General features: G+C 42.6%; 1 protein-coding gene across 1 annotated transcript; it reads left to right on the forward strand.

The window, feature by feature from the left end:
* The first annotated feature begins 9,352 nt into the window (after nucleotides 1–9,352).
* Nucleotides 9,353–23,981, forward strand: LOC117966834 (histone chaperone asf1b-B). The gene is made up of 4 exons (XM_034913563.2): nucleotides 9,353–9,983; nucleotides 19,339–19,454; nucleotides 23,186–23,362; nucleotides 23,517–23,981. The coding sequence occupies exons 1-4, from the start codon at nucleotides 9,875–9,877 to the stop codon at nucleotides 23,706–23,708; spliced, it is 594 nt and encodes a 197-aa protein (XP_034769454.1). The 5' UTR covers nucleotides 9,353–9,874; the 3' UTR covers nucleotides 23,709–23,981.

A 23,981-nucleotide genomic window follows, 5' to 3' on the forward strand; every position in this document is an offset into this window, starting at 1 on the left:
GGATTTGGTTTGCATGAATATTGAGTAAAAAAAAACCAATAATAATAATAATAATAATAATAATAATAATAATAATAATCTGACATTTCCTTCATTAATGTTGTGTCGCTATTTTAGGTCATGGACAATTTCTATGAATCGTCAGAATGTTTTTTTGTCTCAGTAAATACATGCATCCCCCGCCACAGCTGTACATTCAAAATGAGAGCTATCAGTCAGTATGATGTGGAGGACTGTGACACCTGTCCACAGTGTATACAGAGCAGTAATGAATAGATTCACATCCAAGTCATAATATGAGACATTGTGTAGATGACACACAAAATTGTCATTTTTTGCAACACTTTTTATGAATGAGAACTGTGACTGTTAAAAAACTAGCAAAACGCTTATTGGCACACCGTGTTATTTAATTGCCATAGTAAAGTATATCAGAATCACTGACACACAGTATGTGGAATAAATTCTTGTAATCTACACGCAAGTGTGGCATACAGGTGGACAGATATGCGTGCGGACTGACAGACACCCCAGTATATCCCCAGAATCCCTCCGTAACTTCTGATAAATAACAAACGAATGCGTGGTTTACCAGACACGTAAAAATGTGAAGTGCGACCCCCTCCAGAACTGGATATCCACGATGCCGCGCCTCTCATCCCCTGCACAGGGTCATCAATCCAACCACTGCCTGATACAGTAAGGGTATTACACTGAAGGATGGGTCTACGGTAAAGCTTCTGTTTCATATATGTGTTATTTGTTTCACCTTTACCTTTTTGTATGTGTTTGGAATGAAGCCTGATTATACACTTCTTTAAAATAAAGAATGTAACCTGAAAATAAACAGCAGCGAAACATTTTGACTGCTGTCATAATCGGTGTCATGAAGATTCTATGAGGGGTTTTGAATGGATATGTTTTTAGTTTATAATTAAAAGCGGTTTCCAGGTCCCAGATAGGATCATCTCATTTTATGTGGTCGTACATCAATAATATGGCAACTACAAAGGGAATAATGAGCCCCTTTCATAGATTTTACCTGACTTGTAAAGCCTGGTGGTATGGTAAACTATGATCAATGCATATTATAAATATGGGATAGCTGCATAATATGGAAAAATAGTTTATATTTGCTACCTTAATATTTTGCTTTTTAGTTTCTAATATTTATTTTCTTACCTGCCTAATTTCCTATTACAGGTCTTCCGTATGATACTCTATTGATTTTCCTGCTTAGTGTGGCTCAAATATATTTCCAATATGTAAAGACTTTTATTCAAACAGGTTTGTACATGAAGATTTATAGCCTCTATTCACCACAACAAACACTGATTCCAATAGAGAATGCAGGTGCTAAGATATCATTGCACACAGTTTATTGAAGGTAATATACAACATCAGTATGTTAAAAGAAATGTATGTTATAAAAGTTTTCTATAGTAAAAGCATAGAAAATAGTAATGAGGCATAGGTATGCATGATAAAGAATAAACAAGCATTGTGAAGCCCAGAGAGGTATGGTAGAGCGTTTTTAAAAAGGTGACAATGGTAAATGCTAACCTGGAGCTTGGTCCCTCTTGCGTTCTTGCTCTTTGCTTTCTTTGACTTGTTCAATGACCTCAAAGTTTCCATACAGCTCACTGTCATCCATTTCATTTGCCTGTAGGTGAGAACTTTGCGAGGGTCTTGTGAAATATTTCAGAAATACTCAAAGGTTCTGTCAGTCAGCAGTGGCTCTTGTGATATGAGTAGCCTTTGGTCCCTGGTTTCAAAAGCAATAGCACTCAATGTACTGGCGGAAGTGTCCATTAATAGTTATATTCCACTTGACAGAGGTTTCCTGTGAGGTGTGCATGTGTGTGTTTGTATTTGTATCAGTTTGGTGCTCATCCCTGTTTAAAGCTATACTCCCAAATAGCTTTACACCCTTGTTAAAATGTACCTTCAGTTTAGTGCACTGGCTGTGCTGCTCTCACAGGTTAGGGAGGCAAAACTGCCTTGATTGTGAAGCAACTCCAATGTTCTGGGTGGAAAACATTGCAGACATTCCAAGTCTATGTTGTAATCTAGTCTGACTCTTGCATAGTGGTTAAGAAGCTTGTTTGCAGTGTGCAGGGTCGTTGGTCTGACTCTTGCATAGTGGTTAAGAAGCTTGTTTGCAGTGTGCAGGGTCACTGGTCTGACTCTTGCATAGTGGTTAAGAAGCTCACTTGCAGTGTGCAGGCTCGCTGGTCTGACTCTTGCATAGTGGTTAAGAAGCTCACTTGCAGTGTGCAGGGTCGCTGGTCTGACTCTTGCATAGTGGTTAAGAAGCTTGTTTGCAGTGTGCAGGGTCGCTGGTCTGACTCTTGCATAGTGGTTAAGAAGCTCACTTGCAGTGTGCAGGGTCGCTGGTCTGACTCTTGCATAGTGGTTAAGAAGCTTGTTTGCAGTGTGCAGGGTCGCTGGTCTGACTCTTGCATAGTGGTTAAGAAGCTCACTTGCAGTGTGCAGGGTCGCTGGTCTGACTCTTGCATAGTGGTTAAGAAGCTTGTTTGCAGTGTTCAGGGTCGCTGGTCTGACTCTTGCATAGTGGTTAAGAAGCTTGTTTGCAGTGTGCAGGGTCGCTGGTCTGACTCTTGCATAGTGGTTAAGAAGCTCACTTGCAGTGTGCAGGGTCGCTAGTCTGACTCTTGCATAGTGGTTAAGAAGCTTGTTTGCAGTGCGCAGGGTCGCTGGTCTGACTCTTGCATAGTGGTTAAGAAGCTCACTTGCAGTGTGCAGGGTCGCTGGTCTGACTCTTGCATAGTGGTTAAGAAGCTTGTTTGCAGTGTGCAGGGTCGCTGGTCCGACTCTTGCATAGTGGTTAAGAAGCTTGTTTGCAGTGTGCAGGGTCGCTAGTCCGACTCTTGCATAGTGGTTAAGAAGCTCACTTGCAGTGTGCAGGGTCGCTGGTCTGACTCTTGCATAGTGGTTAAGAAGCTTGTTTGCAGTGTGCAGGGTCGCTGGTCTGACTCTTGCATAGTGGTTAAGAAGCTCACTTGCAGTGTGCAGGGTCGCTGGTCTGACTCTTGCATAGTGGTTAAGAAGCTTGTTTGCAGTGTGCAGGGTCGCTGGTCTGACTCTTGCATAGTGGTTAAGAAGCTCACTTGCAGTGTGCAGGGTCGCTGGTCTGACTCTTGCATAGTGGTTAAGAAGCTTGTTTGCAGTGCGCAGGGTCGCTGGTCTGACTCTTGCATAGTGGTTAAGAAGCTTGTTTGCAGTGTGCAGGGTCACTGGTCTGACTCTTGCATAGTGGTTAAGAAGCTTGTTTGCAGTGCGCAGGGTCGCTGGTCTGACTCTTGCAAAGTGGTTAAGAAGCTCACTTGCAGTGTGCAGGGTCGCTGGTCTGACTCTTGCATAGTGGTTAAGAAGCTCGTTTGCAGTGCGCAGGGTCGCTGGTCTGACTCTTGCATAGTGGTTAAGAAGCTCGTTTGCAGTGCGCAGGGTCGCTGGTCTGACTCTTGCATAGTGGTTAAGAAGCTGTTTATAGTCCCCAAGGGTAATATGAGCTTTATGAATACAGGCCCCTCCCCTCATTTCATGTATGAGGACTATAAGGGGTTGATTTAATCAGGCTGTACCCAGTACCCAGTATTTAATCAGGCTGTACCTAGCCAGTCGCTGGATTCTTCAGGGTATTTTACAGCACTGAGGAATCCCCCTGGACTGCATCAATCATTTTAATGGCAGTCCTGGGATAACCACTGAGGTGTTTGATTTAATCCACAACGATTTCCATGGTGCTATAAAATGCTATAGAAAATGTAGTCTTGTCCTGGTATAGGTTAATCCCATCAGCCGAGAAGTAAGACAAACAGGCATGCGATGGCTGCTACTTATATAAAAACATTTACCAACGAGAGGAGGCCATGCGTCTGCTCGCCCAGATCCCAGTAGCTGATTGATCCAAGAACTTTGTCAAGTTGGATCTTAAAGGATCCCAGTGATTCAGCATCAACAACATGACTAGGTAACCCAATCCACACCCTCACCACTCATACCCTTTGTTCTAATTCATTTCCAACTGTGTCCTCTGGTCCTGGTTTGTGAACTGTGGTTGAAGTATTGGTTAACTAAGTCAACTCCTTTTAAGATTTTAAAAGCTACAATCATGTACACCTAATTCCCCCTAGTCTGGTTGCTCTTCGTTGGACTCTCTCCAAGGCCACACTGTCCCTTTGGTCCTGTGGTGACCACTGGTACTGTGGGACGGTTGAAAAGGTTAATAACATCTTCAGGCTCTGAAATTTCTATTTTTTAATTATGTTTTCTAACATTTACAGGAAACGTGAGTGCATAAGAAAAAAATAGAATTGCTGCATTTTATTTATTCAAAACATAGTGTGTTGCCTGAAAACGGCAGTTGTAATAATAAAATAAATTAAAAAACCTAGGTTTTGCAGAGTGGCAGTTGCTGCTATTCCTTAAATGACCATAAGATGGAGACAAACCTTCACATTTACTGAAACTGGGATTGTAAAATTAAGCTCGATGTTTCTAGCTTCAAATTTCAAGCGCGGTGTTGTGTAATAATAATATATGCTGGAAACATATTCATTTGGTACACCTGAGTTGGAATGGCCGTTGAGTTTTTACGGTGTTGTGTGCGCAATAGCGGTACTGCTGACGTCACCCTCTTTTAGAACTGTACCTCAGACACCTCTCGGAATTCCTTTCATCTTCAAAACTGTGTGTAATTGGTTATATCATCGGCTCTCGCTGCACGTAAACAGACCTCAGCTCATTCGTCTCTACTCTGCCAATGTTACTCCAGCTTTGAGACACTTCCACTCTGTAAGCTATTGTGTGCATCCTGTCAGTCCTATCAAGACGGAACATTTTACACTGGAAGTTACCACACAATAGTTCAGTATAAAAGGCATTCCTGTTTGCGATCACATGTGTGTTATTTAAGTGTGAGAATGTGCAGGTGACTGGACTAACCCTAATGGGAAGGCTTTAGGACCAGGGGAAGCCTATCTCGGTCCTTACCAGCATGGGAGGTGGTGTCATATCGCTGCAGAACGAAGGCTCGCACCGCGTACGTCACAGGCAGCTCACATAGGGTAGTGCTGCGTGCGGTTTAGGGCTAGGTAATGGGGTTAGGAATTAGGTTTTAGGGCTGGGGTTGGTCTCTGCACGTTCAGCCAGTTGACTGAGTAAATGATGTGTAATTTATATTTTCTTTTTTAATCTTTCCGTCACTTTATTAAGGGAGTTAGCTGTTACAGGAGGCATGTTAATCCAGCGCTTTTTAAATGCAGGTGACATTAGCACATAATCTTGCACTGAGATGGCTTAATGATGTATTAATACATTCATACTTTTTATTAGATTTATTAACGTTAGATTGGGCTATATAAACAACTTAACTCGGTAACAACAGTTGCGCACGCAGCACTACCCTGTGTGAGCTGCGCTGTGGGAGTCTGCGTTCTGCAGCAATACCCCTCTCGCCCGCTCCAGCGCCCATCTTGGTAAGGTTGATAAGCTTGATTGATAGAGAAAGGGCTTACACCCCTGAGGGCTATTCTCTACCAATGAGGCTCCCTGGACCAGTTTTACTGGCAGTGGAAAGGAGGTAAGCCCTAGCAGCAAGGGTTTTGTGTTGTTCTTTGTGGAAGAGCGTTTTCTGCTCCTTAAAGGGCCACAGCTCTAATTAATAAAAGTGGAACTTCATCACCAACAAAGGCCGCTCCTTCTTGCAAGCGCTACCTGCTGTCAACCACTAGGGGCACTCTAGTAATGCAGTTTATCACTGTTTAAATCGATCAGCTTATCTCATCCATCGAGTCTGTGACATCCATTGCTCTGCCAAAGACAGCGTTCAGACAACCCCCCCCCCCCCCCCCCCCGCCACGCACACTCACAGAACATATTAACATACAATACCGTGAGTCACACAAGGAATATTATCCAGTCTTTAAAATGTCCCCCATTATGCTAGTAATATATTATTATTATTATTATTTATTTCTTAGCAGACGCCCTTATCCAGGGCGACTTACAGTTGTAAACAAATACATTTCAAGAATCACAGTATGAGTAATAATACAATTAAGAGCAAGATAAATACAATGACTTTGGTTCTAGCAAGTACAAGTATGACAAAATACGATTCAATAACGGAACAGATAACAGTGTCAGTGATAGTTACATCAGGATCTAATTAAATACAAAATACTACAGATTAAATAGCACTTGATTACAGTACTCTAAAGTACAGGATTAAATGCAGTAAAATAGGGGGCAGATAAGAGCAAGTAAAGCACAAAAAAGAGGAGTTCTACAGGTGCTGTCTGAAGAGATGAGTCTTGACTAGGCGCCGGAAGGTGGTCAGGGACTGGGCAGTCCTGACATCTGTAGGACGGTCATTCCACCACTGCGGAGCGAGGGTGGAGACTGAGCGGGCTCTGGAGGCAGGGGAGCGTAGAGGAGGTAGAGCCAGTCTTCTAGTGCAGGAGGAACGGAGAGGTCGAGTGGGGGTGTAGGGAGAGATGAGGGTCTGGAGGTAGCTGGGTGCAGGCTGGTCAAGGCATCTGTAGGCTAGTACAAGAGTCTTGAACTGGATGCAAGCGGTGATCGGGAGCCAGTGGAGCGAGCGGAGTAGTGGAGTAGCGTGGGCGAAGCGAGGCAAAGAGAACACCAGGCGGGCAGCAGATTTCTGGATGAGCTGGAGCAGACGGGTGGCGGACGCAGGGAGGCCAGCCAGGAGGGAGTTGCAGTAGTCTAGGCGGGAGAGTACCAGGGCCTGGACCAGGAGCTGGGTAGCATAGTTGGTGAGGAAGTGTCGGATTCTTCGGATGTTGCTCAGGAAGAATCGGCAAGTGCGTGCCAGAGTGGAGATGTGCTGGGAATAAGAGAGGCAGGGGTCCAGGGTGACTCCAAGGTTCTTAGCGGAGGAAGAGGGAGAGAGTGTGGTAGATTCCAGAGGAACAGAGATAGAGAGATCAGAGGAGGGGGAGGAGGAGGGAAAGAAAAGGAGGTCAGATTTAGAGAGGTTGAGTTTTAGGTGATGCGAGTGCATCCAGGAGGAGATAGCAGACAGACAGGTAGAGATACGGGAGGGGATGGTGGAGTCATAGGTGGGGAAGGAGAGGAAAATCTGAGCATCATCAGCATAGAAATGGTATGAGAAACCATAGGATGCGATGAGGGGGCCCAAGGAGCGAGTGTTGAGAGAGAACAGGAGAGGACCCAAGACTGACCCTTGGGGGACTCCTGTTGAGAGAGGGCGAGGTGTGGAGGTTGCTCCACGCCAGGTTACCTGGTAAGTGCGGTTGGAGAGGTAGGAGGAGAACCAGGCCAGAGCAGTGCCAAAGATTCCCAGGTCAGCGAGAGAGGAGTGTAGAATAGAGTGATCGACAGAGTCAAAGCTAGCAGAGAGGTCAAGGAGAATTAGGACAGAGGAGAGAGAGGCAGCTTGGGCAGAGTTTAGTGAGTTGGTGACAGACAAGAGGGCGGTTTCAGTGGAGTGATCAGAGCGGAAGCCAGATTGGAGAGGGTCAAGCAGAGAGTGGTTGGACAGGAAAGCAGAAAGCTGATGGTGTACAGCCCGCCCGAGGGTTTTGGAGAGGAAGAGTAGGAGGGAGACAGGATGGTAGCTCTGGAGGGAGGTGGGGTTGAGGGTAGGTTTTTTGAGGAGGGGAGTGATAGAGGCTTGTTTAAAGGCAGAGGGAAAGAGACCAGAAAGGAGAGAGGTGTTGAGAAGGGAGGAGATGAAAGGAAGTACAGCAGGAGCAGCAGCTTGAAAGAGGTATGTGGGGAGGGGGTCCAGGGCACACGTGGTGGGTTTGTGACCCTGGAGCAGGGAGGAGAGGAGAGGGGAGAGAAGGTGGAAAAGGAGGGTGAGTTAGTAGGGAATGCAGTGGGTGTTGGAGCGGGAGGGGGTGCGGAGGAGGGAGAGGTGTTAAAGAGTTTGCGGATATCTGAGATTTTAGAAGAGAAGAAAGAGGCAAAGTCATCAGAGGAGATAGAGGAGGGAGGAGAAGGTAGAGAATAATATACACATCTCCCAAAACGCCTGTCAGCAGATTGCATTCACAGCATGTAAAACAGAATGTTCAAACAAATCTGCTAATGCAGTGGTTGCCAAGCTATAGGGCCCGATTTTCCACTGTGGGCAAATTGCCCATCTAATACATTTACTATGCTGAGGGCAATTTGCCAGCGACTTGCTTAAAGGGGAAATATAAGCCATAGTCTTTTATAGCTCAACCAATCAGATGTGAATACAGCGACACGGGCCAGGACACTTGCAAAGGTACCAAGCACCCTCAATAACTTGTACTAAGATATACAGTAACTTAAAACTAAACAGAGTTGTGTATTTCTGTGAGTGAGGTTGTAGTGCACATACTGGATATTCGTTCAAGCTTGTGACTGTTAGAGCTTGTGAAGTAATTAGTATAGGCTTCATAATGATGGGGAAGCATGGATACTGTTATAACAACGATTTCACCCCAAGCACCAAACAGTGCTATATCTAGGAGCATTTGGGACCCATCCTGTTTTAGAACAACCTTGTTGACACATAAAAAAGGTGTCCCGCAATCCATGTCCAATTTAACAATAAAATATGATGAATGGCTTTCTGGTTTATCCCTCTGTGTACTTCGACAGAAAGCAGTCCAGTTTGTTTGCTACTGCTCAGTGAAGTGTCAAGCTGATCTGCCAGTAGCATTAGGTAACACTACAATAGCTGGTTTCACAGACACTGATCAGCTCTAAAGACTACCTAATGTTACCTTAGGGACAGCCAGGGTCTGTGTGACCAACTCTAAATGTGCTAAACAAATATTTTAACAAATTCAAATATTTTCTTTCTCTAAATGCATTTTTTTAAAAAAATAAAATCTTATTGGCATGGACTCTAAATGCTGGCATTAAATATACAGAAAAAGTACTCCTTTTGGTGCACATTTGAGATATTGGATGGGTTCCAATTGTAGAATATATTTGGGATAATCTAACAGTCAGGGACTGAAATATACTATGAAGTTAATTGCCACAAAGTTGGTAACAGGCTCAGGTGTGCCTATCTAAGACTTGGAACAACTACATGAATTGTATGTTATTGTATTGTATCTGCAGTACTATTATGTAAAATTACTTTTTAGTTTATTATGAAACCAAAGATGCGAAGCCAAATCGTCGGCCTGTAGCCGGTTAACATTTCCACTGATATGTTACACTGTGTAACGTTTTCCTGTTTTGTTTCTATTTTAGCAGAGACTACTAATGTCCCAGCGGAAGGATGCAGAACAGCTTCCTGTTGTCTTTTTTATTATACTTGAGCGCTCTCAGCCAATCCGATAAGAGATTTTCTGGGTCCTGCCCCGTCACCCGACCAATCCTAAACGAGCCCATTCTGAGCTCCTCGCGGTCCGACAGAGGTGTTTCTAAACAGGCTGGCGGGAGAACCTGTATTAAACCCAGCAGATCTGCAAACGGGTCACCGGCGCAGGGGCCGAAATACATCGGAGGAGACTTTGAACTGTGTTTTGGCGAAAGTGTGTGACCCTTTCCAACATTTAACATCCCCGTGGAGTGAGGCGGAAGGCAGAAAATGACGAATACCAGCCGGGACTTTAACTGAAACTAAAACTCTTGTGTTTTATGTTTGCCTCCTCTTTGTTCAGTCTTTATAAAGGACCCCGCATTCGGAATCCCAGAGACGGATTCACAGCACTGTTTATTCGGCTGTCCTCTTGGTGAATTATAGAAACGAGGCAGGTTTTCTTGTTTTCCTCTCCGGCGGGAAATATTATTGTTTGTACTCTCGTAGTAGTAGAGCGGCTTGGCACGGCACGCCTCGGTTCTTTCACAGCACTCGGTCACAGCAACAGAAATGGCGAAGGTGCAAGTGTTGAATGTGGCGGTTCTGGATAACCCGAGCCCCTTCGGGAACCCGTTCCAGTTCGAGATGACATTCGAATGTATGGAAGACCTGCCGGAAGGTAAGAGGTTCACATCGCTGTAGACTTGTGTGCTTTTTAATTTTATTTTATGCTCGTTTTGTAATTGGCAGTGTTTATTGTAATTCAACTTAAGTGCTTGGGGTCGATAGCTAAAGAGTGCTGTACTCCTCGTCAGCTATGGGGGAGGGGTGTAGTACTGGATGATATCTGTGCGCCTGTTCCCCGCTTCTTTTTAAAATCCCTATGCATTTAAACCTCATGTACTATAAATGTATGTTTCTATATAGTGTATAGAAACATAAATGTCCATCTATGCGTTTCTCTTGCAGAATGGCTATGTCTATAGAAGACGAATTGTTAAATTTAGGTACTTTTTTAATTGACCCACGCGTGATTTTGTTTGTTTCTGTTTTATTTATTATTGTTTGTTTTGTTTTTTAATGTAATCCTGCTGTTTTGGGGAAGTGCAAAGCTAGCGAGGTTTGGGTAGAACGATTTTTGCTTTGTTTGTAGTTTAAACTGCTTTCTGGTCTGTGTGCAGTTATATACCGGTAATATAATAATTGCCGGCAAGTTCTTGGGCAACATAGCGCTGACTTCATTGTATTTTTATATTAGAGTCTTTGTAATTGTGAATATTAACTTGACTTGCAAATAGCTTGCTGCTTGTGCTTTTAAAAAACGAATTGTGGGTATTTCTTGCTTAACAGTCGTTGTTAGTTTTACTAGGCCTTTCCCACATATAGAAATCCTTTTAATTCAAAACATATTTTAGTGGGAAATGTGTTTGAATTTTGGCGCCGGCGGGCACTTCACACAAGCGACCGAAAAATAGTGTAAACCGCGCCCCCTCATGTTTACAGGTCGGGAGTGACACTGGGGCACGCCCTCTCTGAGCTCTTCTGTACCCGATTGGATGGAAGACGACTCTGGCTGCAGAAACAGTCGCCTTTTGTCAGAGCAGAAATTGCGGGAGCAACAGGAATTAGACGGAGTTGGATTTAGATTTTCATTGTTGTGAATCGGTAGAGCAAATATATTTGTATGTAACAAATGGTAAATGAGACATATATTAATAAAACATATGGAGCGGACATGTATTAATAAAACATCTGCTAAATTATTTTCTGTTTGTGGGTTAAAACGATAATACTGTAAGTACACGTTTTTAGAAAATGCTAAGGCCCCCTTCTTGACCGGGTGCCCTTGGGATCGCAGTGCTTCTGTCACAAGGTCCAGAGTGAAGCGAGCAGGTTCATTAAAAGGGGGGTGTTGCGTCAGTTAGTGCGAGGAACCAGCTAGATGGATACATGCTGTAGATATTTGGCAGACACATTAATTAGTGCGTTTTGATATAACACTGCAGATTTCAGTTTGCAATTAAATAAATAAAAAAAAAAACACTTCATTTGTGTCCGTTTATTATCTCAATGTCACAATTGCAGCAGTGCCTGCCACAAATAAATGTAATTGAAATAGATACAAAATAAAATGTGTTGCCCTGACCCTTTTTTGTACAATGGTACCAGTTTCAGCTCAAAAGCTTTAGGCATTAATCTGGAGCTACAGCTCCTCCTGATTTGAACCCAGCCTGAAGGATGTGAAGCCCCAGGTGGCCTGTCTCAGCCTCACAGCTCTGTGAAGATCCCCCCTGCCCTGCACTTACACCTTCAGTTGTTTAGAAGAATATTTTCAGGTAAACTTGTTTTGATTAAGTCTCTTTCATTGCGTATGTCTGCAGTGCCCTCTGAAGCTGACTGTCCGTCAGCGGGTCCCATTGATACACGTCAAGTTAAGCGCCAGTCCCGTTGTCATAACTGGACACACAGCAGTCTCCGCGTATAGGAATACCTCCTAAGAGAACACTTCACCTAAAGGAACACCCTTGTGGTGATATAGATTTTTCTCGTAAATGCTCTGGCTAAAGGAACAGGAACCGCTTAAAAGAACACCTTTTTGTCTCCGCTAGCGATTCATTCACTGATGCAGTTCTGTTTTGTAACCTGATAACTCATCATCATCATCAATCTCAAATTGAAATGGTTTATTCAGCCTTTTCAAAACTGACTTGTCCTCGTGAGAGTGTCTTGAGGCACACAGATTGGTTTATTCAGTCTTTATAGAACCGGCGTCATATCATTGACTTGTTTTTTATTCCAATTTCCACGGGAACACCTCATCAATACAAAAGGGCATGTAAAGGCGGAATGCGCAGTTGTATCTCTTGCTACACAAAGTTCTGGTGAGTTGCTTCACCATTCTGTTAAATAAGGTGCATGTCTTCTGTATTGCTGCTGCATTTTGTAGCGTGCAGTGTTCATTTGACAGTTTTTATTAATGTTAGTTTATTAGTATAGTTTATTAATACACTTGCCTATTGCTTTTCTTTTACTTGGTTCATTTCATGTGTTGATGCATGTGCATCATGATAGGTAACACATTTATATTTCATGATTGATTTTGTAGTGGCTCACTCCGTCTTGGAGAACACTTTGGCTACAAGAACACTTTGCGTGCTTCCCGAGGGGTGTTCTCCGGAGTCTACTGTATTACCAAGTTACTGCCTATCAGACTGTGCAGTTATATAAAGGTGCCACTCTGCATGTCAAACTGGCGTCTTTCTATGTGCGTCCTGTGGATCTAGGCCATGGTGGTCGTCTCTCTTCATTGCTGTTGTATTTACAGCCTGGCAGGGAGTGTGTGTCACTGACAGTTAAATTAACTGTTTCTGTAGACCAGACTTAAGATTTTTCTTTATGAATATTTATTTGGTGGTGGTCTAAACATATTCATACATTTCAGTGAGTTGGCAGTGCTGTAACGAATAGGGGTGGGAATTTCAAGTAATTTGGTGCTCGAGTACTCGAACGTTAATCGAGTACTCAAACCTAATGCCAGACAATATTATTTCATATGCGCCACAAATTACCACGTTAACACTAGAACCGCCGCGGTTATACCTAAAACCGCTGCCGGCAGTCACTATGATGGTTACATTTTAAACATCAATATTAAAATGAGACAACTATCCGATACAACTCGAACATTTTATTCAAGCACATCATATCTAACACTGCACAGCTGAAACGCCGTATTTAAATGAACAATTAAACATAAAAGGGTTTATTTTCTAACTTGCCACATATAAAGCACTACTTCAAAAAATGAAAAATATAATAAAATAAACATTTCAAAAGAAACTAGTGTGTAAACAGGTATATTTACATACAAAACTGTAAAAATGAAAGTAGTTTTTAATTTTAAACGAAAGTAACATGTGTTAGCTGTTGAGTGTGTCATGCTGTGCTGCACAGAATGACACGTTGAGCTGCAGCTTTGCAGTTTTCTGATGGAAATGTTTCTTCTGAAGCGCTGTGGTTAGCTTCAAGATGAAATCTCTCCTACTGATATTTACCCTGGTGCATTCCTTGTACAAAATGAAGGAATTGATGGCAGCCAGGTACAGTAGAGATAACAACAGCAGGGCTTGAATTTCACTTTTGTGTGCTGGGGGGTTTTCCCCCCTATGCTGCAGCCAGGGGGGGGGGGGGGGGGGGGGTTCCAAAATTTTAGGGGGGAATATGCAAAACTGCATTTTTTGCCATAGGGCTGAGCCTGAGCTAAGCTTTCCAACGATACCGCCCCTTTGCTGCTACAATGGAGCAATAGACTCAAAACGAAACCTGAGCTGTGAACGCTGTCACATGATGAGAGGCTTAACTTCAGGCGATTGTAGTTCCATGAACCCGGTAGGTGGTTTTTACGGTGCCTGAGTAATATGTGCATAACCTTCGGTGCGGTGGTGCCCCAAAATAAATGGGGTTGAGTTTTAAGAGTTAAAGCAAAATGTTGTTGTTGTTTTTCAAAACTGTTTAAGTACTGCAGTGTACTGAGTTTCTATAATCCTTAAAGATAGCGGCCGAGAATCACGTACAAGAGAATAGTCTCGCGGCACTTAAAATATCGAGCACTACTTTTATTTATTTATTTGAATAAAATATTGTAATGACCCCTGGTCTTGAGGCTCAAAGCAGGAGACGGAGACGGGATTCAGGCCCTAATGAAACTACTTTATTAATTAAACAGGGTCTGTGTTTGGGTAAGGACCACACCACAAAAACAATAAATCCTTCCTTCCTGTCTCTATACTAAAAACTCACTCGCTGTATTACACACACACACACACACACACACACACACACACACACACACACACACACACACACACACACACACAGACACACACACTCACACACACACACACAGACACACACACACACACACACACACACTCACACACACTCACACACACACACTCACACACACACACACTCACACACACTCACACACACTCACACACACTCACACACACACACACACACACACACACACACACTCACACACACGTTCTGGCTCTAGCAGTCCCCTCACACAGAGAAAAGAGCGGACCACTAGTCTCATGGGGGGGGGGAGCAGGGCAAGGGCGTCTAGATGACATGGTCCACACCCAGCAGCGGCTCACACACACACCCACCCACACTATCGAAACTAGTGGTATGGTCCCACCCCGGAACAATACAGATAACTTGAATTCACAGGACCAGATGAAACAAGTCTGCCAACCTGAACTGACTGGGTCACTACAATATATTGAACTTGCATTCATGAAGAGATGTTATTTACATTTTTTCGAGTACTCAAGTAATAAATTAGTGCTCGAGTAATTCTAATTATTTTGAGTACTCTAACCCACTCCAAGTCACGAATCATCGCTTTATCTTTTTTTGCATGATGTCTCTTATTGTAACAGAGGTATGCATGGTTTGTATTGTGATACAAGACCAAAAGCAGTAGAGCTGCACAAACTGATTATTCTGATTGAGCTCTCCAGAAATGACATGCTGACAAGCAGGTGAAGGTCACTGGTGTTGATTCGGCAAGTGTACCGCATTCAAGTGAAGAAACAGGTGCTTGGACTTGTGATTTGCTGCTTTTCTTGGACTCTGGACAACAGAGATCCACACACTTCCAAGCAGCTGTTTCTTCACACGTTTCACTTGCAATGGTAAATTAGCTGAGCAACACCAATGAAGCTTTCCTGTGCAGAGCTAAATGCGAATAATGAAATAATCTGTTTGTGCAGATCTAACCAAAAGCATAACGCACGCTTTCTAGCAGTGATACTGCTACTGGCAGAACAACAAATGAAACCCGTCAGTTTCGACAGAGTACTTCTGTTTTGTAAATTCAGGATCTCTGCGAGCCTGTGCATCAAGCTACATCACGTCAGTGCGATATTACAGGGTGTCCCACTTGAAAGTAGCCTCCTGAGTATTTCAGTTAGATGTTGGCACTGAGTCCAAGTCCATGTTGGGAGTGACATTCCTGTATAAACCAAGTTTGTAATAACGATGGTTCTTGTACATGTCTGTGCCTGCTCCATCAAGTGATTGCTTATAATATTTCCTGCACGACTCTCACTACAAATACATTAATTAATACATAAAAACATTGCCATGAGATTTACAGGCTGTTTTATTTAAAATAAATAAACATTGTACAGATAATGTCATGTATAAGCATTTTATTTCTATCATTGTAAACATACTTGTCAATCTTCATGTTTTAATAGTTTGACAAATCGATGGATTGTGCAAGTCCAATAAATAACTAATATCACTAATGTGTGTTTTTTTTATTTTTTTTATTTTTTTTTTTAATTTAGTCGTTGGCAATTAGTTTTTATTATTTTCTCCCCAATTTGAAATGCCCAATTATTTTTAGGCTCAACTCACCGCTACCACCCCTGCGCTGACTCGGGAGGGGCGAGGATGGACACACGCTGTCCTCCGAAGCGTGTGCCGTCAGCCGCCCGCTTCTTTACACTCTGCAGACTCACCGTGCAGCCGCCTCAGAGCTACAGCGTCGGAGGACAACGCAGCTCTGGGCAGCTTACAGGCAAGCCCGCAGGCGCCCGGCCAGACTACAGGGGTCGCTGGTGCGCGGTGAGCCGAGGACACCCTGGCCGACCTAACCCTCCCTCCCCCCGGATGACGCTCAGCCAATTGAGCGCCGCCCCCTGGGAGCTCCCGTCCACGGTCGGCTGTGGAATAGCCTGGACTCGAACCGGCGACGTCCAGGCTATAGAGCGCATCCTGCACTCTAGCGAATGTTTTTTGTTTTTTAATAGCATTTAAATCTAAAAAAAAAATATGGTATATAGCAAACTAGGTTAACAACACTAAAATCGAAAGAAAAAAATCATTACATTTTTTAAACAGGGAAAGTTTGTCTTAAAATGCTTCTAAACAATAAACATATATAACATCCCAACAAGTAGATTGACCACGAATTGTTACAAATTACACCGCACAATTTTTTCTAATCTGCTATCTTTACTAGATTCCTGCATTTAAATGTCAGGTTCATGTGTTAAGAAAGCAACATCACTTTTTTGCTAATTTACAAAAACATAAATAATACCTTAAGATTATTTGCCTTGCCAGAGGCTCTCTTGGCAGCCATTTCTGGGTTTCTTTGTAACCAATAGAAGATCAGCTTCTTCCACAGCTAGCCAATCAGAATTGATTGGGGGTGGGACGTAAACACTTTTTAAAATGTTTGTGTGTAGGTGCTAGGGAAACGGCGGCTGGAGCACGCGTTCTCCGAAACGTGCTCCTGCCAAGCTGTCATTTTTTCGCACTGCGGATCCACAGCGATGCCACCAGACCTACAGTGCCGGAGGACAACACAGATCTGGCAGCTCCACTGCAGAACCACAGGCGCCCTATTGACCACAGGGGTCGCTGATGCGCGGTGAGCCGTGGATTCCCCTGCCGACCTAAGCCCTCCCTACCGGGGCAGCGCTCGGCCAATTGTGTGCCGCCCCCTAGGAACTCCCGGTCACGATCGGCTGTGACATACCCTGGATTCAGACTTGAGATCTCCAGGCTATAGGGCGCATCCTGCACTCCGCGCGGAGTGCTTTTACTGGATGCACCACTCGGGAGCCCCCCTGTTCTGACATTTCTAATGTCTTGAAGACTCTAGTTTGTGCTATTTACAAAACCAAAATCATTCTTCAAACAGTTGTCCTCCAAACCAATGAAAAAACAGAAACAATGGTCAACCTAAGTTCCTACCGTGCCGCTGCCTGTCCTCGAGCACCAAACGGGAGTTCCCCACTTTATTTACCACTACACCACTGACTGTACCGATATACTGTACCACCTTACCAGAATTTGCACGACAGTTACTAAACTAGCAAAGTAATACTTTCTTTTCTGAAGGTAAAAAGTAATGTTGGTGTCGACAGAAATTACGTCATTGAAAGAAAACGGAAATCTGCATCACAACGTGTTTGGTCTAGCGCCTACTCACTACGTTACCAGGCGTTGTGCGATCGCTTCAGTGATGGCAAGTGGGATAAGGGCTCCGTCAGATGTGTGGGATTTCTTGAAAAAAAAAAAATGAATAAAGTGCTGTGGAATGTAAAATCTGCACAAAGCGACTCGTTATCATGGTTACCAGTTTGTGCGAGCATGTGAAACAGCTGTATGCTGCACTTTACAAAGAACCAGATAAAGCAGGAGACCATTGCTGACTCTGCAAAAAAACAAACTCCACTGACACAATCATGCAAGGATGGAACAACATGCAAGGTAATCCGCTTCCTTGTACAGGGAATATGTCCACTTGGTATTGTTGAAGACGAACCTTTCATTGACCTGCTATGTAACCTTGAACCAGTGTACAAGGTACCATCTCTCAAAATGGTTACAAAAATGATTCAATGGCAGCACACTAATAGAAAAAAAGCATTTAAGTCCGAGCAGGAAAATGTGGCTTTTCTTACCCTGGCAACAGATACCTGAACAAGTCTAGAAAATGAGTCATACATGACTAATTTGCCACTACATAAATGGTAAGTGGCGCTTACAAACCTGAACTTCTAGCTACAAAACTGATTGCAGAGACTGAGCCACACTGCTGTGAATCTGCAGCAACACCTGGAGGATATACTGTCAGAGTTTGCAATCCCCCTATCTATAATAGTTGCAGTAATTACGGGTAACTCATGACAGAAAACATGGGCTTAACTGCTGTGGGGGGGTGGGGGCACAGTTTACAACTTTTAATTCACAAAGGTCTGGTGTCGGTAAAGGAGATTTGATCGTATTATTTGTGTGTCGAAGGTCGTTTGGCCACTTTAAAAATGAGTTCTACAGCACGGGCTGAACTACACTGGCGTCCAGAGCAGTTTGGTCTCTGCATAGAAGTGCCTATGCAAGACTTGCCAAGGAGATGGAATGCAACCTGCTATATGATGGAGTGGCTTTCCAAACACAGATAGCCGTTTATCTGCAGTACTGAGTGACCGAAATGACACACAAGAAGCTCATCGCTACCTTGATCTCAAACCAGAGCAATGGGATCTGAGCTGCTTGAAGTGATGTCCCCAATGAAAAACAGAGAGCTACACTATCTTCTGCTCCCCACTCACATTCAAACGCTACACCCCCCCACACTCCGAACTTCCTGTGTGGTCAGAATTCTGCAGCGTCTCTTATTAGCCAAAGTACCGTGCATACAACCAAAAAAAATGCATTTCAGAAACTTTAATAATCTTACAGCTCCTGCATTACACCTAAATGTATTCCTTTTCTTGCTAATTCATATATATTAGTGCTGCTGCGTTTACTTCTACACCAGTATCACTACATAGTGCTGCGTACCGATGGTATTCTCTTTTTTTTTTTTTTTTTTTTTTTTTTTGTTTGGGTTCCATAAACTTTACAGAAATACAGGCATGCTCCAGTGTGTAGTTGTATTCTTTTTAAGTAGATTTTATTCAAGTTTATTCAATTTAATTGTGTTTCTATTTGTAATGTTTTGCCATACTGTGTTTCGTTTCTTTATGAAGTGCTGCATTTATCTGAGCTGGGGTAGGGGAAAAAATGTACATGTTTCATTATTGAGAGCGGCATCTATTACAAATCTGATATCTGAGTGTGGCGCTTATTCAAGGGCAGCGGTAATGCAAAGTAATACGATGTTCACGCTCCTTGAATATTTTTCAACTTTAAATAACGTTACATTTTAATGGCTTTTATTACCTTGCAAACTAAAGAATATCTAAATCTCGGCCGAACATAAAAATACCATGTTCGTCCTAGCACTACAAATAATATAAGCAGAAACCATGAAGAATCAGACAGGACACACTTTAAATATTAGAGAAATGTAGCTATTAAAGTTAAGTCTTCTACATCTAAAAATGTTAGTACAGAAGGATTTTAATGTACTTTTGGCTTATGTGCTGTCTTGCACCCATCCTTACTTTGCAGAGTCCCACTCTGCTCACATGCCTGTGTTTTGTGTTGTGTGTTTGCAGACCTGGAGTGGAAGATCATCTATGTGGGCTCAGCGGAGAGCGAAGAGTACGATCAGGTTCTGGATTCGGTCCTGGTGGGCCCGGTCCCAGCAGGGAGGCACATGTTTGTGTTCCAGGTGGGTGAGCTGTGCTGTTAGTACAGGGGGTGGGGTGATTAGGACAGTACCATACATACAGCTGGAGCCTAAAGGGCAAGTTCCTTCAAAGCAGAGCTGCCCGAAGAGAGTATGTGATTACTGGGATTGAGCTCTCCACAGAAATCAGCTGCTGACAAACAGGTGAGGGTCATTGGTGCTGATTGGGCTCATTTACCATTCGTTTGTGTGGATCGCTGTTCTCCACCGAGTCTAAGAAAAGCAGCAATCAACACAAAATAAGTGAAATTGCTGGACAGTGGGACCGAAACGTTAAGCTTTTTAATCCAAATTTCGAAAGGAAAGGCCACCAATTGGTCCTTTTGTATATAGGTGCAGAAGTCTTCTTACAAACCCGTCTTTTTTTTTTTAAAATCTAGCAACGTTGTTTTTTTCGTAGTTAGTAGTAACTATTTAATAGCCTGCAGAGGGAGCTGCGCTTGTATATGTGGGTCACCGTTTTACCTGCAACAGTCCACCAATTATGATGCAACTATGGCTTTGGGTGTTACTAGAATACAGTTTTATAGTTCTAATCGCTACGTTGCTCAACAACCAAAGGGACACTGCTTACAATCCTGACCAGCCCACCCCCACCCCTGCATGAACTAAAAATAGCTATTGAATATTGAGTAACAACCTAGAAAAGTCCTCATCTTACAGGCTGAGCATCCTAATAGAGTACTAAACGCTGTTCTGTGCAGTAGAATGTGTGTTATTAAGTGACCTGGGAGAGGACACAAACACTGTTCTGTGCAGTAGAATGTGTGTTATTAAATGACCTGGGAGAGGACACAAACACTGTTCTGTGCAGTAGAATGTGTTATTTACTGTAGATGTCATTTATGCATCGGTTTCCTTAGAATGATCTGTTTTTGATACATTTATAAGTTCTGTACAAATCCAAATGCATTTCAAGCATTTGCAGACCTGCTAACCTCTACGCATTTTGCGTATCCGCTACGCATTTTGAGTTGGTAATACGCGGGTACGCTTTTATCAGAGATGAAACGCAATAACACGTAACCCATATTTCGCTCATCGTCTATGATGTTGCCTGTAGTTAGAGAAAGTGATGCATCTAACGGCAAGGCAAGCAAGATAGATTAACCAATCAGGTTTTGAGTTTAGTTATCGATCCAACCTCCTCCGTTTAAAAAAAAAAAAAAAAAAAAAAAAGTTATCGTGGGTTGACTGATAGAAATTCCTACCACCCAGTTTCTTTGTATAATCACTGCCATTCTACTGTAGCCTATCAGGCTTTGTTGAGCTGACTCGCTTGTGTTTCAGCTGCCAGTTTCGGGCACAGTGGAGGAGTGTGAAGTGTCTTGTGCGGAAATTGTTTATTTCAAACTGTCTACGGTACCTTTGTTTTTTAATTAATGCATTAGTTATGCATTCATTTGTATCTGGGGGAAAAAACCCACTTGCGTTTTTAAAATAAATAAATAAAACGTGCTCGGTTTAGATAACTGCATGGCATGAAAAGAAAATACAGCTGAATGAGGATTTTACGAGAATGACGAGGGAGGAAGTACAAACATTTATTATAATATAGTACAATATTTAAGTTTTAATATTCTGTTTTTGGCTCGTTGTCCCGTTTTTCACAAACGCCTGTTACCATAGAGGGATGTCAGTAAAATTCGATTTTATAAAAATGAGCACAGCATTAACATTAACAAGGTACGTAAGGCTTCTGTTTACTTTGCAAGTAGCATACAATTACATTGTAGATAAATGCCGTTTCATTGTGCTTTAAACAAGTCATAAACGGCTGGTTTGTGATTTTATTATTATTATTATTTATTTCTTAGCAGTCACCCTTAATTGTTACAAGATATCACATTATTTTTACATACAATTCTCCATTTATACAGTTGGGTTTTTACTGGAGCAATCTAGGTAAAGTACCTTGCTCAAGGGTACAGCAGCAGTGTCCCCCCACCTGGGATTGAACCCATGACCCTCTGGTCAAGAGTCCAAAGCCCTAACCACTACTCCACACTGCTGCCTAATTCTGTATTACATAGTTTTCAAGCACCGCCCTCTCCTGAAGACATAGTGTATAAAGTACTGTATAAAATAATTTATTAGAACATTACTTCACATTTACTTATGTTGTACGGATTTTTACCCAGTTTTCCAATCAAATAATAAAATGCATACCTTTACAACCAACCATTTCATAGCCTGCAAAGTAGGGAAACATGTTATCCTTTTGTACTTTTGTTGTCTTTTTTTTTTTTTTTTTTGACAGTCAAGGATATTGAAGTTCAGTAAGATCATTAATGTAGCAATATGGATAATCCTGTTTAACTAACTGTATAGCTAAATATTTATGAAAAAAACGACCATACAAGTAATAATATTAACGTAATATCAGAACTACCAATACATGCTTACTGATATTAACTTTTTATGAAGCGCTCAATACAAACGAATGGTCCAGGCTTTCTTTTGTTTTTTTATTCTCTTTTAATTGTTGAAATCTGAAAGTGCAGTTTGACCTGTTGGATTCCTTTCTGTTCCAAACAACTCACTTTGTGGATAGCTGTTACATTTGGTGCTGACTCAGTGACTATTTACAAGTTGTTTTTTTTTATCTTTTTTTGAAAGTGCTTTGTTTCTCTTTTAGAAGCCTATACATTTCAATTTGTTATAAAACAAATTGAAATGTAAATAAAATACAAACACACACCTGAAAAAAGAAACAAGGACCAGGGGTCACAAATGCAGATTAGATAAAGGGGCATTCAGAACAGAAAATAGGAGGCACTTTTTTACACAGAATTGTGAGGGTCTGAAACCAGCTCCCCAGTAATGTTGTTGAAGCTGAGGATCCTTCAAAAAGCTGCTTGATGAGATTCTGGGATTAATAAGCTACTAACAACCAAACGAGCAAGATGGGCCGAATGGCTTCCTCTCGTTTTGTAAACTATGTTCTTATACTACAAAAATTGCTATTTTCTGTACTTGAAATAATTTTCAGTTGGTATAAATTTAAAAAGGTTTCATCTGTACTAAGGTAAACAAAATTAAATTTAAACTGAAACACTCATAGCTAATCTCATTATTATTTATTTATTTATTTATTTATTTATTTATTTATTTTACTGAAAAATTCATACTCAAAACTCACCAGTGTGTGTAGTATTTAGCTGTTTTATACCCTAAAACAATTTTGGGGGAAGACCCCTGGACCCCCTGAGATGTCAGCGTGAAAGAGTGCTAAAAAAAAAAAAAAAATCAAGGTTGGCGGGTCTGCATTTGTTTGTACCGAAGTTTGTTTGAATATTCACCCCATCACTTATTATTATTATTATTATTATTATTATTATTATTATTATTTATTTCTTAGCAGACGCCCTTATCCAGGGCGACTTGCAATCATAAGCAAATACATTTCAAGTATCACAGTACAAGTAATAATACAACTAATACAAGGATTTCATTTTTTATATCCTCTGAAAACTGAAGTTTTAATGTGCTGTGGCATCCTGTAAACATCTCATAACCGCACACATGGGCAACCTAAAATCAAAACCCAGCCCATATACAATAGGGAAGTGGCTGGGACATAGAGGATGGCACAGTGGATTCGTCTTTTGTCCTACTGTAAGCAGTATCCTGGAGGGCTCTGTAACCCTGTGTGAGTGCAGGCAGTATTCTGGAGAGTCTTGTAACCCCGTGTGTGTGTTTGTGTGGTGCAGGCGGACGCTCCTAACACAGGACTGATCCCGGAGAGCGATGCGGTGGGGGTGACGGTGGTGCTCATCACCTGCACTTACCGGGGTCAGGAGTTCATCCGGGTGGGATACTACGTGAACAATGAGTACACAGACCCCGAGCTCCGCGAGAACCCCCCTCTCAAACCCAACTACCAGCAGGTAAATCTAGATCTCTTACCAATATTAGTTTCACATACACTACCTTTAATCTTAAACCAAACCATAGCTGCCTCCACTGGGATATCCTTTGGTTAAATACATTTTGTTTTTCATGAAGGAAGGTGTAAAAACAATCTCTCCTTCTCCTCCTCAGCTCCAGAGGAATATCCTGGCCTCCAATCCCCGAGTCACCCGCTTCCACATCAACTGGGACGGCAGTGCTGACAAGATGGAGGACGCGGAGAATGTGGACCCCACACCCAATACCATGCTGCCCCCGAGCTGCGCTCCCACCAAGGGCACTGGCCTCGGCCTGCTGCCCGAAAACTCCATGGACTGCCTGTAGACTCGCTCTGCTCCCCGGCCAGCCATGCCTTCCACTGCTCCTCCGCACCGAGGGCTCTGCTCCTGGGCAACACTGATCAGACTGCCCTGTCGGGGCTTCCAGCTGCTGCAGAGCTGCATCCTGCACCCTGCGGTGTGACTGCATGGAGGGGTTTCTCAGCACTTCATATCTGGAGCAAGGACTGATTTATTGTTGTTTTTTATTCTTTCTCATTACCGGAAGACCTTTCTGTAAAAAATAAATTTAATGAAATAAAAATACTTGGAGATTGTA

This window comes from Acipenser ruthenus, chromosome 34 (assembly GCF_902713425.1).
Source record: "Acipenser ruthenus chromosome 34, fAciRut3.2 maternal haplotype, whole genome shotgun sequence".
Classification (NCBI taxonomy): Eukaryota; Metazoa; Chordata; class Actinopteri; order Acipenseriformes; family Acipenseridae; genus Acipenser; species Acipenser ruthenus.

Bases quoted from the DNA above. Each gene is read 5' to 3' on its own strand.
- LOC117966834 (XM_034913563.2), top strand. From the start codon at position 9,875: ATGGCGAAGGTGCAAGTGTTGAATGTGGCGGTTCTGGATAACCCGAGC. The intron at 9,984-19,338 runs GTAAGAGGTTCA...GTGTGTTTGCAG, and splicing joins TATGGAAGACCTGCCGGAAG to ACCTGGAGTGGAAGATCATC. The intron at 19,455-23,185 runs GTGGGTGAGCTG...TGTGTGGTGCAG, and splicing joins GGCACATGTTTGTGTTCCAG to GCGGACGCTCCTAACACAGG.